The 12,890-nt window shown below is 35.9% G+C and overlaps 1 protein-coding gene across 1 annotated transcript in view; it reads left to right on the top strand.

Annotated features, from left to right (window-relative positions):
* Nucleotides 1-10,774, top strand: part of GTF2A1L (general transcription factor IIA subunit 1 like) — a 62,532-nt gene extending 51,758 nt beyond the window's left edge. The window contains exon 9 of the mRNA XM_036873837.1: nucleotides 10,655-10,774. Within this exon, the coding sequence (XP_036729732.1) occupies nucleotides 10,655-10,762 (108 nt within the window). The 3' untranslated portion in view covers nucleotides 10,763-10,774. The remainder of the gene's footprint in view (nucleotides 1-10,654) is intronic.
* Nucleotides 10,775-12,890: the final 2,116 nt, after the last annotated feature.

Below are 12,890 nucleotides of genomic sequence, written 5' to 3'. Positions count from 1 at the left end.
AATGCATGTAGAATTTATAAGGGACAGTGAAGAGACAGCTCTGCCTTGCATGAGGTGTTTTCCTTTTGAATGTGTTAGGAAATGAGGCTGGATGGTGGACAGAGGTGGGAGCAGATTGGAAAATCCAGAATCCTGGTAGGGGAAGTTCAAACTTGATTTGATGGACATTAACCTTATGAGGATGATATTGAGAAAATTGTAATTGGGTTTAAAAACTGGCATTGTTTGCTAATTTGGAAGAGACAAATAGTAAGAAGAACAGGGATAGTACATAAAGTAACAGAGCCCAGACTAAGGATGGCAGTGTAGAACATGGAAGAGTTAGAGATTATGATGGAAGAATCATTGGACTTCCAATACTATGTTGAAGAGAAGTGGTGAGAGCGGGCATTCTTGTCTTGTTCCAGATTTTAGTGGGAAGGCTTTTAGCTTTTCGCCTTTGAGTATTATATTGGCTGTGGGTTTGTCATAAATTGCTTTTATTATGTTGAGATATGTTCCCTCTATACCACTTTCCTAAGGGTTTTTATCATGAATGGGTGTTGAATTTTACCAGATGCTTTTTCTACATCTATTGAGGTGATCATGTGGTTTTTGTCCTTTTTTTGTTGATGGGGTGTATCACATTGATTGATTTGTGAATGTTGAACCATCCTTGTGACCCTGGCATGAATCCAGCTTGGTCATGGTATATGACCTTTTTTATGTGTTGTTGGATTCAGTTTGCTAATATTTTGCTGAGAATTTTTGCATCTATATTCATCAAAGATATTGGCCTGTAATTTTCTTTTTTGGTAGTTGTCTTTGTCTGGTTTGGTATCAGGGTGATGGTGGCTTCATGAAATGTTTTTTTTTTTTTTTTTTTTTTTATTCACACACACACACACTGTATTTTATTTTTACAAGACATAAATAGACTGACACCAAGCATTGTACATGGATGACCACAACAAAAGCAACAATGATTGCAATTACCAAACATGAAACACACTCATACTATGTCATAATATTGACATTCAGTCCAGTAATCCTCCACTGTAACAGCTCCTTTACTTTGCAGTGAAAATTGATTTGTATATTCTTTGCCTCTGAGTCCTTGTGGGATTTTTTTTTTTTTTTTTAATTCAGACAGAAAGTCACAAAAATTATACTCATCCTCATCAGTTCACTCAGTCCCATGTAATTAATTTTTTTTTTCATCTTGATCTTTTGTTAGCACTTTTATGAGTTCATCAGTTTTTCATTAGAGTTCTGAAAATGCTTATTCATTCAGTTCAGCAGTACAGTCAGTTACCAGAAACCTGTACTTGTCAGAGTCTTTTCCATGAATTTCTTGAAGATGAAACCCTTTTATAGGAACATATTTGCAAAATCATCAGAGTACACCCAGAACTGTCTGTAAATGACAAAAGACTTAAAAATGACCACGGTTAAAGATTTGATGAAAGTTCATAATAATGCAGTTGACAAGAAAATTAGTTATTTCTGAGATATACATTTTAAAGTAATAACTAGGATTATTACTTATAACATTATACCAGAACATATAAGATTTTTAGAAATTTCATGTAATGTCTGAAACATTTATATTAACATATTTCCATACATATTTCCATACAAATACAAATATAAGATTTTTAGAAATTTCATGTAATGTCTGAAACATTTATATTAACATATTTCCATACATATTTCCATACAAATACAAATATAAGATTTTTAGAAATTTCATGTAATGTCTGAAACATTTATATTAACATATTTCCATACAAATAACCCAATGAAAGTTTAGTATTAGTTGTTTTGTTTGTTTTTTTATACTGCAGGTTCTTATTAGGCATCAGTTTTATACACATCAGTGTATACATGTCAATCCCAATTGCCCAATTCAGCACACCACCATCCCCACCTCACCGCAGTTTTCCCCCCTTGGTGTCCATATGACCATTCTCTACATTTGTGTCTCAACTTCTGCCCTGCAAACTGGCTCATCTGTACCATTTTTCTAGGTTCCGCATACATGCATTAATATACGATATTTGTTTTTCTCTTTCTGACTTACTTCACTCTGTATGACAGTCTCTAGATCCATCCATGTCTCAACAAATGACTCAATTTCTTTCCTTTTTATGGCTGAGTAATATTCCATTGTATATATGTACCACTACTTCTTTATCCATTCGTCTGTTGATGGGCATTTAGGTTGCTTCCATGACCTGGCTATTGTAAATAGTGCTGCAATGAACATTCGGGTGCATGTGTCTTTTTGAATTACGGTTTTCTCTGGGTATATGCCCAGTAGTGGGATTGCTGGGTCATATGGTAATTCTATTTTTAGTTTTTTAAGGAACCTCCATATTGTTCTCCATAGTGGCTGTATCAATTTACATTCCCACCAACAGTGCAAGAGGGTTCCCTTTTCTCCACACCCTCTCCAGCATTTGTTGTTTGTAGATTTTCTGATGATGCCCATTCTAACAGGAGTGAGGTGATACCTCATTGTAGTTTTGATTTGCATTTCTCTAATAATTAGTGATGTTGAGCATCTTTTCATGTGCTTCGTGGCCATCTGTATGTCTTCTTTGGAGAAATGTCTATTTAGGTCTTCTGCCCATTTTTGGATTGGGGTGTTTGTTTCTTTGATATTGAGCTGAATGAGCTGTTTATATATTTTGGAGATTAATCCTTTGTCCGTTGATTCATTTGCAAATATTTTCTCCCATTCTGAGGGTTGTCTTTTCGTCTTGTTTATGGTTTCCTTTGCTGTGCAAAAGCTTTGAAGTTTCATTAGGTCCCATTTGTTTATTTTTGTTTTTATTTCCATTACTCTAGGAGGTGGATCAAAAAAGATCTTGCTGTGATTTATGTCAAAGAGTGTTCTTCCTATGTTTTCCTCTAAGAGTTTTATAGTGTCCAGTCTTATATTTAGGTCTCTAATCCATTTTGAGTTTATTTTTGTGTATGGTGTTAGGGAGTATTCTAATTTCATTCTTTTACATGTAGCTGTCCAGTTTTCCCAGCACCACTTAATGAAGAGACTGTCTTTTCTCCATTGTATATCTTTGCCTCCTTTGTCATAGATTAGTTGACCATAGGTGCGTGGGTTAATCTCTGGGCTTTCTATCTTGTTCCATTGATCTATGTTTCTGTTTTTGTGCCAGTACCATACTGTCTTGATTACTGTAGCTTTGTAGTATAGTCTGAAGTCAGGGAGTCTGATTCCTCCAGCTCCATTTTTTTCCCTCAAGACTGCTTTGGCTATTCGGGGTCTTTTGTGTCTCCATACAAATTTTAAGATGATTTGTTCTAGCTCCGTAAAAAATGCCATTGGTAATTTGATAGGGATTGCATTGAATCTGTAGATTGCTTTGGGTAGTATACTCATTTTCACAATGTTGATTCTTCCAATCCAAGAACATGGTATATCTCTCCATCTGTTGGTATCATCTTTAATTTTTTTCATCAGTGTCTTATAGTTTTCTGCATACAGGTCTTTCGTCTCCCTAGGTAGGTTTATTCCTAGGTATTTTATTCTTTTTGTTGCAATGGTAAATGGGAGTGTTTCCATAATTTCTCTTTCAGATTTTTCATCATTAGTGTATAGGAATGCAAGAGATTTCTGTGCATTAATTTTGTATCCTGCAACTTTACCATATTCATTAATTAGCTCTAGCAGTTTTCTGGTGGCAGTTTTAGGATTCTCTATGTATAGTATCATGTCATCCGCAAACAGTGATAGTTTTACTTCTTCTTTTCCAATTTGTATTCCTTTTATTTCTTTTTCTTCTCTGATTGCCGTGGCTAGGACTTCCAGAACTATGTTGAATAATAGTGGTGAGAGTGGACATCCTTGTCTCATTCCTGATCTTAGAGGAAATGCTTTCAGTTTTTCACCATTGAGAATGATGTTTGCTGTGGGTTTGTCATATATGGCCTTTATTATGTTGAGGTAGGTTCCCTCTATGCCCACTTTCTGGAGAGTTTTTATCAGAAATGGGTGTTGAATTTTGTCAAAAGCTTTTTCTGCATCTATTGAGATGATCATATGGTTTTTATTCTTCAATTTGTTAATATGGTGTATCACATTGATTGATTTGCGTATATTGAAGAATCCTTGCATCCCTGGGATAAATCCCACTTGATCGTGGTGTATGATCCTTTTAATGTGTTGCTGGATTCTGTTTGCTAGTATTTTGTTGAGGATTTTTGCATCTATATTCATCAGTGATATTGGTCTGTAATTTTCTTTTTTTGTAGTGTCTTTGTCTGGTTTTGGTATCAGGGTGATGGTGGCCTCATAGAATGAGTTTGGGAGTGTTCCTTCCTCTGCAATTTTTTGGAAGAGTTTGAGAAGGATGGGTGTTAGCTCTTCTCTAAATGTTTGATAGAATTCACCTGTGAAGCCATCTGGTCCTGGACTTTTGTTTGTTGGAAGATTTTTAATCACAGTTTCAATTTCATTACTTGTGATTGGTCTGTTCATATTCATGAAATGTTTTTGGGAGAGTTCCTTCCTCTTTAATCTTCTGGAAGAGTTTGAGAAGGATTGGTATAAGTTCTTCTTTGTATGTTTGGTAGAATATACACTGAGGAAAAGACAGTCTCTTCAGCAGGTGGTGTTGGGAAAGTTGGACAGCCACATGTAAGTCAATGAAGTTAGAACACACCCTCACACCATACACAAAAATAAACTCAAAATGGCTCAAAGGCCTAAATATAAGACAAGACACCATAAAACTCCTAGAAGAGAACATAGGCAAAACATTCTCTGACATAAATCATACCAATGTTTTCTTAGGTCAGTCTCCCAAGGCAATAGAAATAAAAGCAAAAATAAACAGGTGGGACCTAATCAAACGTACAAGCTTTTGCACAGCAAAGGAAACCATAAATAAAACGAAAAGATAAACAAAAAGGTCCTACTGTATAGCACAGGGAACTATATTCAATATCCTGTGATAAACCATAATGGAAAAGAATTTAAAAAAAAGAATGTCTATATGTGTATAACTGAGTCACTTTGCTGTACAGCAGAGATTGGCACAACATTGTAAGTCAACTATACTTCAATTAAAAAAAATAAAATTAAGTAAAAAAAAATAAACGAAAAGACAATCTACAGACTGGGAGAAGATATTTGCAAATGATGTGACTGATGAGGGCTTAATTTCCAAAATATACAAACAGTTCATACAACTCAACAACAAAAAAACAAACAAGCCAATCCAAAAGTGGGCAGAAGACCTAAATAGACACTTCTCCAAAGAAGATATACAGATGGCCGACAGACATGTGAAAAGATGCTCAACATTGCTAATTATTAGAGAAATGCAAATCAAAACTACATTGGGGTAACCACCTCACACCAATCAGAATGGCCATCATTAAAAAGTCTACAAATAACAAATGCTGGAGAAGGTGTGGAGAAAAGGGAACCCTCCTACACTGTTGGTGGGAATGTAAATTGGTGCAGCCACTATGGAAAACAGTATGGAAGTTCCTCAAAAAACTACAAATAAAGTTGCCATATGATCCAGCAATGCCACTCCTGGGCATATACCCAAACAAAACTATAATTCAAAAAGATACATGCACCCCCCCTATGTTCATAGCAGCACTATTACCATTGCCAAGACATGGATACAACCTAAATGTCCATCGACAGATGAATGAATAAAGAAGATGTGGTATATATATATACAGTGGAATATTACTCAGCCATAAAAAAGAATGAAATAATGCCATTTGCAGCAACATGGATGGACCTAGAGATTATCATACTAAGTGAAGTAAGTCAGAAAGAGAAAGAAATACCATATGATATCACTTATATGTGGAATCTAAAATATGACACAAGTCAATATATCTATGAAACGAAAATAGACTCACAGTTACAGAGAACAGACTTGTGGTTGACAAGGGGGAGGGGGAGTAGGGGAGGGAAGGATTGGGAGTTTGTGGTTATATATATATAATATAATATATATATTATAATAATATAATATTATACAACAACGTCCTATTGTATAGCACAGGGAACCATATTCAATATCCTGTGACAAACCATAATGGAAAAGAATATGAAAAAGAATATATATATATATGTGTGTGTGTGTGTGTATAAAACTGAGTCACTTTGCTGTACAGAAGAAATGAACACAACATTGTAAATCAACTATACTTCAATAAAATTAAAAAAGTATCATTGGTACTTGATGATTAGTTGGTCATGAGAGAATGATTGACAAGGGAGAGTTAAAGGTGTCTATCAGGTTTCAAGCCTAAAAATTAGGTTAATAGCAATTGAACTTTAGCAACTAAAATATAATACAGCTTAAATTTGTTTTTAAACACTATAACTGTGATTATGTAGTAGAATGGTCAGTTTTGAGTTCTTAACTTATTCATATTTACATTTTTTAGCAGCTTTGAGATATAATTCACATACTATACACTTCACCTATTTAAAGTGTACAATTCAGTGGTTTTAGTATATTTATGGATATGTGTAACCATTAACACATTCAATTTTAGAAAATTTTTATCACCTCAGAAAGAAAGCCCATACCCTTTAGTTCTTACTCCCATATTGCCCCCTTTCTCCCATCCCCAGTAGTAAGGAACTACTAATGTACTTTCCATCATTGTAGATTTCCGTATTCCGGAGTTTCATATGAAAGGAATCATATAATATGTGGTCTTTTATGACTGGTTTCATTTATTTCACACAGTGTTCAAGATTCATCCATATCATAGCTTGTAACAGTTCTTCATTCCTTTTTATTGATGAATACTAGTCCATTGAATGGATATACCACATTTTGTTTATCCATTCATCTGTTGAGTGATATTTGAGTTGTTTCTACCTTTTGGCTATTATGAAGAATTCTGCTATAAATATTCATGTACAAGTTTTTTGTGAATATATATTTTCACTTCTCTTGGTAAATACCTAGGAGTGGAATTCCTGGGTCATACAGTAATAATTTGAGGCACTACCAGACTGTTTTCCAAGGTGGCTATACCATTTTTCATTCCCATCAGCAGTGTATGATGGTTTAGATTCTCACTAACACTTGTTATCTGACTTTTTGATTCTAGCCATCCCAGTGGGTGTGAAGTGGTATCTCGTGGTTTTGATTCGCATTTCCCTGATGACTAATGCATATTTACATCTTTGACTTTTTTTTCAGTAACAATTTCAGTATACTCAGGGGAGATGGAGGATGGTACTTTGAATTGCTGTAAAAAATGAATCCTTTTCTCTAAAAATAAGATAATTTTCTCTCCTATAACATTTTGTATAGATAGAAAATGGCAATTTAGATGCTGGTAAACATAAACATAAGAAGGAAAAGGTAATAGAAAAGGGACTGGTCTTGGTTTGAAAGTTCTTTTAGATTCTTATAAACAGTGTATTGTGTTCTATAAACAGTGTATTGCACTGTATAGACACTAGATTATATATGCATTTCATAGAGTCACAAATAATTTTCTAGACTATTATAGATATAGTATTCTTTGTGGTACTGCATTGTGGGAAATAGCTTGTAATTAATTAACATTGAATTAATAGAATTTAGTATTTTAGTGATGTTAAGGAGTAGGTTGCAGTTTTGGATGTGATGTCCAGGGGAGGCCTTACTGAGAACGTGATTGGGTAAAGATCAAAAGGAGGTAAGAGAGGGGACTTCCTTGGTGACGCAGTGGTTAAGACTCTGTGCTCCCAGTGCAGGGGGCCCGGGTTTGATCCCTGGTCAGGGAACTAGATCCCACATGCATGCTGCAACTAAGAGTTCGCATGCCACAACTAAGGAGCTGGCAAGCTGCAACTAATGAGCCCGCCTGCCACAACTAACACCTGGTGCAACCAAATAAATAAATTTTAAAAAATTAAAAAAAAAAGGAGGTAAGAGAATGAACCATGAGGATATTTGGATGTAATCATTTCAGACAGAGGGAACAGTAAATAATACATAAGTCCTGAGGTAGAAGAATACCTGTGTGTTCAGGGAACAATGAGGAGAGCAGAGCAGTAAGTGAGGGGAAGAGCGGGATCTTATAGTCCATTTTAAGGACTTTATTTTTTGGATGAGAAGTCATTGGAGAGTTTTGAGCATAGAAATGATATCTGGTTTATGTTTTTAATAGGGCCATAGTAAAAGTAGACTGGCTACCATGTTTAGAGTAGACTAAGAGGAGGACAAGGGTGAAAATAGGGAAACTAGTCATGGGACATATTAATCCAGGTGAGAGAGGATGGTGGCTTAGACAAGAGTAATAGTAGTGGAGGTGGTAGAAGTGGTTGGAATATGCTTTGTAGGAAGAACTAACATTTACTGATGGATCTGGATATGAGATATGAGTAGGAGGTGTAAGGATTGTGTCCAAGATTTCTGGCCTGAATGAGAAGAATGAGTGGCCATTCCTCACTGAGATGGGGAAGACTGTGAGGTTTGGGGGAGAGTATATTAGTGTCCTTGTTTTAAACTTGCTTGAGATGTTTATTGGACATTTATGAAGAGGTGCTGAAGCAGCTGAATGAGAATCTGGAGTTTAAGGGAGAGGTGTGAGCTAGAGATACAATTTTGGGGAGTCATCAGCATATAGATGATGTTTAAAGCCATGAGATTAGATAAGATCACCAAGAGAGTGAATATAAACAGAAAGAAGAGTCCTGGTACACTCTAAAATTGAGAGGTAAGAGAGAGAAGGAGGAATCAAAGGAGTGGCCAAAGAGTCATGTGGAAAGCCAGGCATGTTCTAGAAGCCGAGTAAGGAAAATATTTTAAAGAGGATATATTGAATGGTGCCAGTAGATCAAGTATTTTTAAAATTTTTTCCTTATTATGTTATCTCTTTTGTTGCTGTGGTAAACGGACTCTTCCTTTATATCTTCTAACTGTTGCTTATATATCAGTATTTGAAGGCAATGACTTTCTGTTTATTAATTTTGTATCAATACTGAATTCTTATTTAGTCATTTTAAATTGATTATCTTAGGTTTTTCAGACATCCAGTCATTGCATCTGCAAATTTATTTCATCTTTTCCAATTTTTATCTCTCTAGTTCTTTCTTCTTGTCTAATTGTGTTGGCTAGTGCCAGTTGTACTTTCCTTTTGTCTAATTGTATTGGCTAGTACCTCTAGAGTGCAAAGTTGGATAAGAGTGGGTATTCTTGTCTATGTCCTGACTTGAGCGGGAGTACTTTTAGGGTTTCCGCACTAAGCACTAAGTCACGGCTTTTGGGTTGAGGTAGGGGTGTGTGTGTGTGTGTGTATGTTTGTAGGACATAGTCTTTCTTATTTTAGTTAAAAAAAAAAATCTGTAATGCATGAGTTTTATCAAAAGCTTTTTCAACATCATTGAAGACGATTATATTATTTGTCTCCTTAGGTCTAGTAATATAGTTTTTATACTAGTAAATTCCTAATGTTGAACCATTGTTGCATTTCTAGAATAACGTAGTCACTAGATAAAGCTACTGGGATGAGTTGTTGCTGCTGCTTCTACCGCTGTTCTTTTCCTAATTCTGGCCAGATTTTGTCATCTGTGTTAAGGATTCTGTCGTCACTGTTGTGTTCCCCGAGACTTAAGATAAAGTGCAAGTGAAAATTTGGAAGTCAAACTCAGAAAAGAAGTTTTCCGTCGCCAGGCCATTTCCCCCACACAGAAATAGAGAGTTTATCCTGTGTATTTTCTTATGCTTCACAAAATGCATCCAAATACTAGTCACAGGCTTTTCTTCCTTGATTTGACTATTTGCAGTCAACAACTAGGTTTAATTTTTACCCTTGATTTCAGATCATATATTTCTAAATTTTTAAAATAGTCACTTGTGGTTTACCCAGAAGTAACAATGATTGTATGATTTCTTACCTCTTAAGGTAGTAGGATTTTCTAGTTTTAATTTTGTATCAGGCTGATTTACTGAATTCAAAGAATAGCTAATAGAATCTGATAGATTATAGCTGTATTTTCAGACCTTGCTCAGTGCGTTATTGTGACTTTCTTCTTCGAAATGAAACACCACTATTTTTTCATTCCGGATAATATTAACTACATCCTCTCTTGTTTATTCCTTTGCAGACATAGTGAACTTTTTGCTGTTCTTGAGCAATCCAGGCATGCCCCTCCTCAGGACTTCTGTTCCCTTTGTCTGGAATGCTCTCTAGTCAATATCTTCTTTTTAAGTCTTCGCTCAAATGTTACTTCACAAGTCAGGCCCACCCTGACTCTTCTATTTAAAATTGTAACCCCACCTCTTTGTGATATTCCTTTTCTAGATCTATTTTTCATAACACTTACCACCTTTTAATATTCTATATAGTTTACGTGTTTATTAGGTTTGTTTCTCCCATCCTTACTAAAATGTAACCTCTTCAAAGACAGGAATTTTTTTCCTGTTCTAAAAAATTATATCTATATTTCCCTTCTTAAAAAACTAATAGATCTCCAGTGCCTAAAACAATACCTGACACATAGGAACTCAACAAATATTTGCTGAATGAATGAATAAACTATCTTGAGGAGGGTCTTATTTATAAAGAACTCCCATTTAGGATCAGAATAATCCCATGGGATATGCAAAGAAATGTAAATGGTCCTTTAACTTCTAAATTTAATTAATTTAGGCTGTTTTTCTCCCTCCAGATTCATCGAAGCAAGAACAAATGGAAATTCTATTTGAAAGATGGTGTTGTGTGTTTTGGAGGGAGAGACTATGTATTTGCAAAAGCCATTGGTGATGCAGAGTGGTAAAATTGATGAGCTCAGTACATCATTAACCTCAGTGGGACTATATCACATGTTGTTCACTGTATGGAATTTAATAAAATTATAATTCAGATGCAGGTACAAATATACAGTTTTACATTTCTTTCATTTTACATTTCAAACTGTTTTAACAGGTTTTTATTTTTTAACCCCCATGGTCTATACCATTACAAAGCATAGATGTATCAGGTGTGATGTAGCATGAAAAAATGTCGTATTACTTTAATTTTGAAGTAATATTTAAATTAGACTCCAGTTCCCCTTCATGGTGAAGTCAGTATCAATTATTAGATTGGGGCTGGTGTTCTTCCCACCTCTCACTAAACCATGTTACAAAAGACCCTGGAGACTAACACAATATTGTAAAGCAGCTATACTCCAATAAAAAAAAAATCATATTTGAAAAAACAAAAAGGATCCTGGAGAGTCTTATAAGTAGCAGGATATTTAAGAAGGCTTCTCTGGACCTTCAGTCTACGTTTATCACCAGCAGTATGCTGATTGTGCAAGCCCAGATGGTTCCTTGGAGGCAGATGCCTCAGTTGAGCCCATACTATACTTAACATGAAAATCTTTGCTGAGGCCAGGATCCCTAGAGCCAAGGATCAGCCTTTCTGGGTTTATCATGTGGCCAGGCCATTCTTCTTTGTACCTGCTATTTCCCTGGGGAACTGTAGGGAGTGGGTTAGGTTCCCATTCTAATTCTTGATACTTCATACTTCTGTCCTCTTCCCTCTTGCCCTATTTTTTTTTTTTTTCTATTTTTTCTTACCGTGGAAGACCCCTTTGCAGAGTCTTTACCCCTCAAAGATACTGTCTCTCTTCTTTTTTCCTAACAGGGAATTCCCTCATTGAGTTTAGGTTTTCTAAAACAAAAGTCAAGAAGAGATGTTCTCTTTAGGAACCTTCTGCTTTGGTGAGACAATCTCATTTGAAAAGAGAAGACCTGGTTAACTCTTAAAACCAGGGAGAGAAAACAAAATGTAAAATGCAAATAGCACCGTTTTCCTACACCAATGAAAACAAAGCAAATTAATGTATCAGTAAACTATTCTGTAATATTCTTTTCCTTAGTAGACTCAAATTCCCCAAAGGAACGTTTTCTCCATCATTCTGCTTCTTTTAGTGGGTGGCGTACACATGGTATCCAAGTCTAGGATCCCTGTTTTGGCCCTGAATGGTGTTGGCCAGGATAGTAATTCTCTCACAAAAAGCAGTTCTGGGATTGAGTGGGTTATGGTCTGTGAAAGCTCCTTGAGGATTAGATACCTGGATCTGGCTGGGCTCAGGGTGAATTCCCCATTTCTTTTTCAGAGGCAACCCCACTTGGAGGGTTTAATTTATTCCAACACTTGTTCTGTTCTACCCAAGGGACTCAGCTACTGTTAGGTCTTTTCAAAATCTGGATAAATCTTATCTGGGTCATGGACAACATGAGTGGGACACTGTCTTTGGCCTAAAGTTGGCAGCTGCATGAGGATTCAGTTAGTACTAGTGAGTGAGCTGGTCCCCACTCCAGGTTCTCCAGCTATGCCTTCTTCATCCTCAGAGTGATTGCCCACCACCACCACTGCTATTCCAAATCCTTTTCTGGCTCTTGAGAACTTCCAGGAACTATGGGTTCCCTTCGTGGATGTTGCCTACCATGAAATGTTCATCTTTTCTACATGGGAGGCAAAAGAGGACACTTATTCTTTGTGTCATTCCTGAAATGTACCCCCTCCAGTGTTGAGGAGGGGGTACACTTTCTATTCTTCTTCCTGCTTTTTTTTCCCCAGGCTCACCCGGTCACCCTGTATTAACTGCTGAATTTGTCGACAAGGTGCATTCACTTGGAAATTGGGGTTTAATGTGTTGGTTTAAGTGTTTGGGAGAGGCAATAATAGTTGTTTCTAAAATTCCTTTCCTCTCCTCCACTGTGAATTTTAAATTCTCACTTTGCTTCAGTGATTTAGAAAAAAATTATATCACAAATACTACTTTATTGCCCTCTTTATTTATGTGGTACATTTTATCAGAGAAAAAAAGTCACTGTCGCATTTGTGTGTCCCTCCTATATTTGATTCTATTCTGTTACATTACAGAAAACTTTTTGATGGTATTGGCCCACTAA

Source organism: Balaenoptera musculus, chromosome 13 (assembly GCF_009873245.2).
Source record: "Balaenoptera musculus isolate JJ_BM4_2016_0621 chromosome 13, mBalMus1.pri.v3, whole genome shotgun sequence".
Classification (NCBI taxonomy): Eukaryota; Metazoa; Chordata; class Mammalia; order Artiodactyla; family Balaenopteridae; genus Balaenoptera; species Balaenoptera musculus.
The sequence above is the reverse complement of the archived record's forward strand: the minus strand, read 5'-3'. Positions and strand labels throughout refer to the sequence as shown.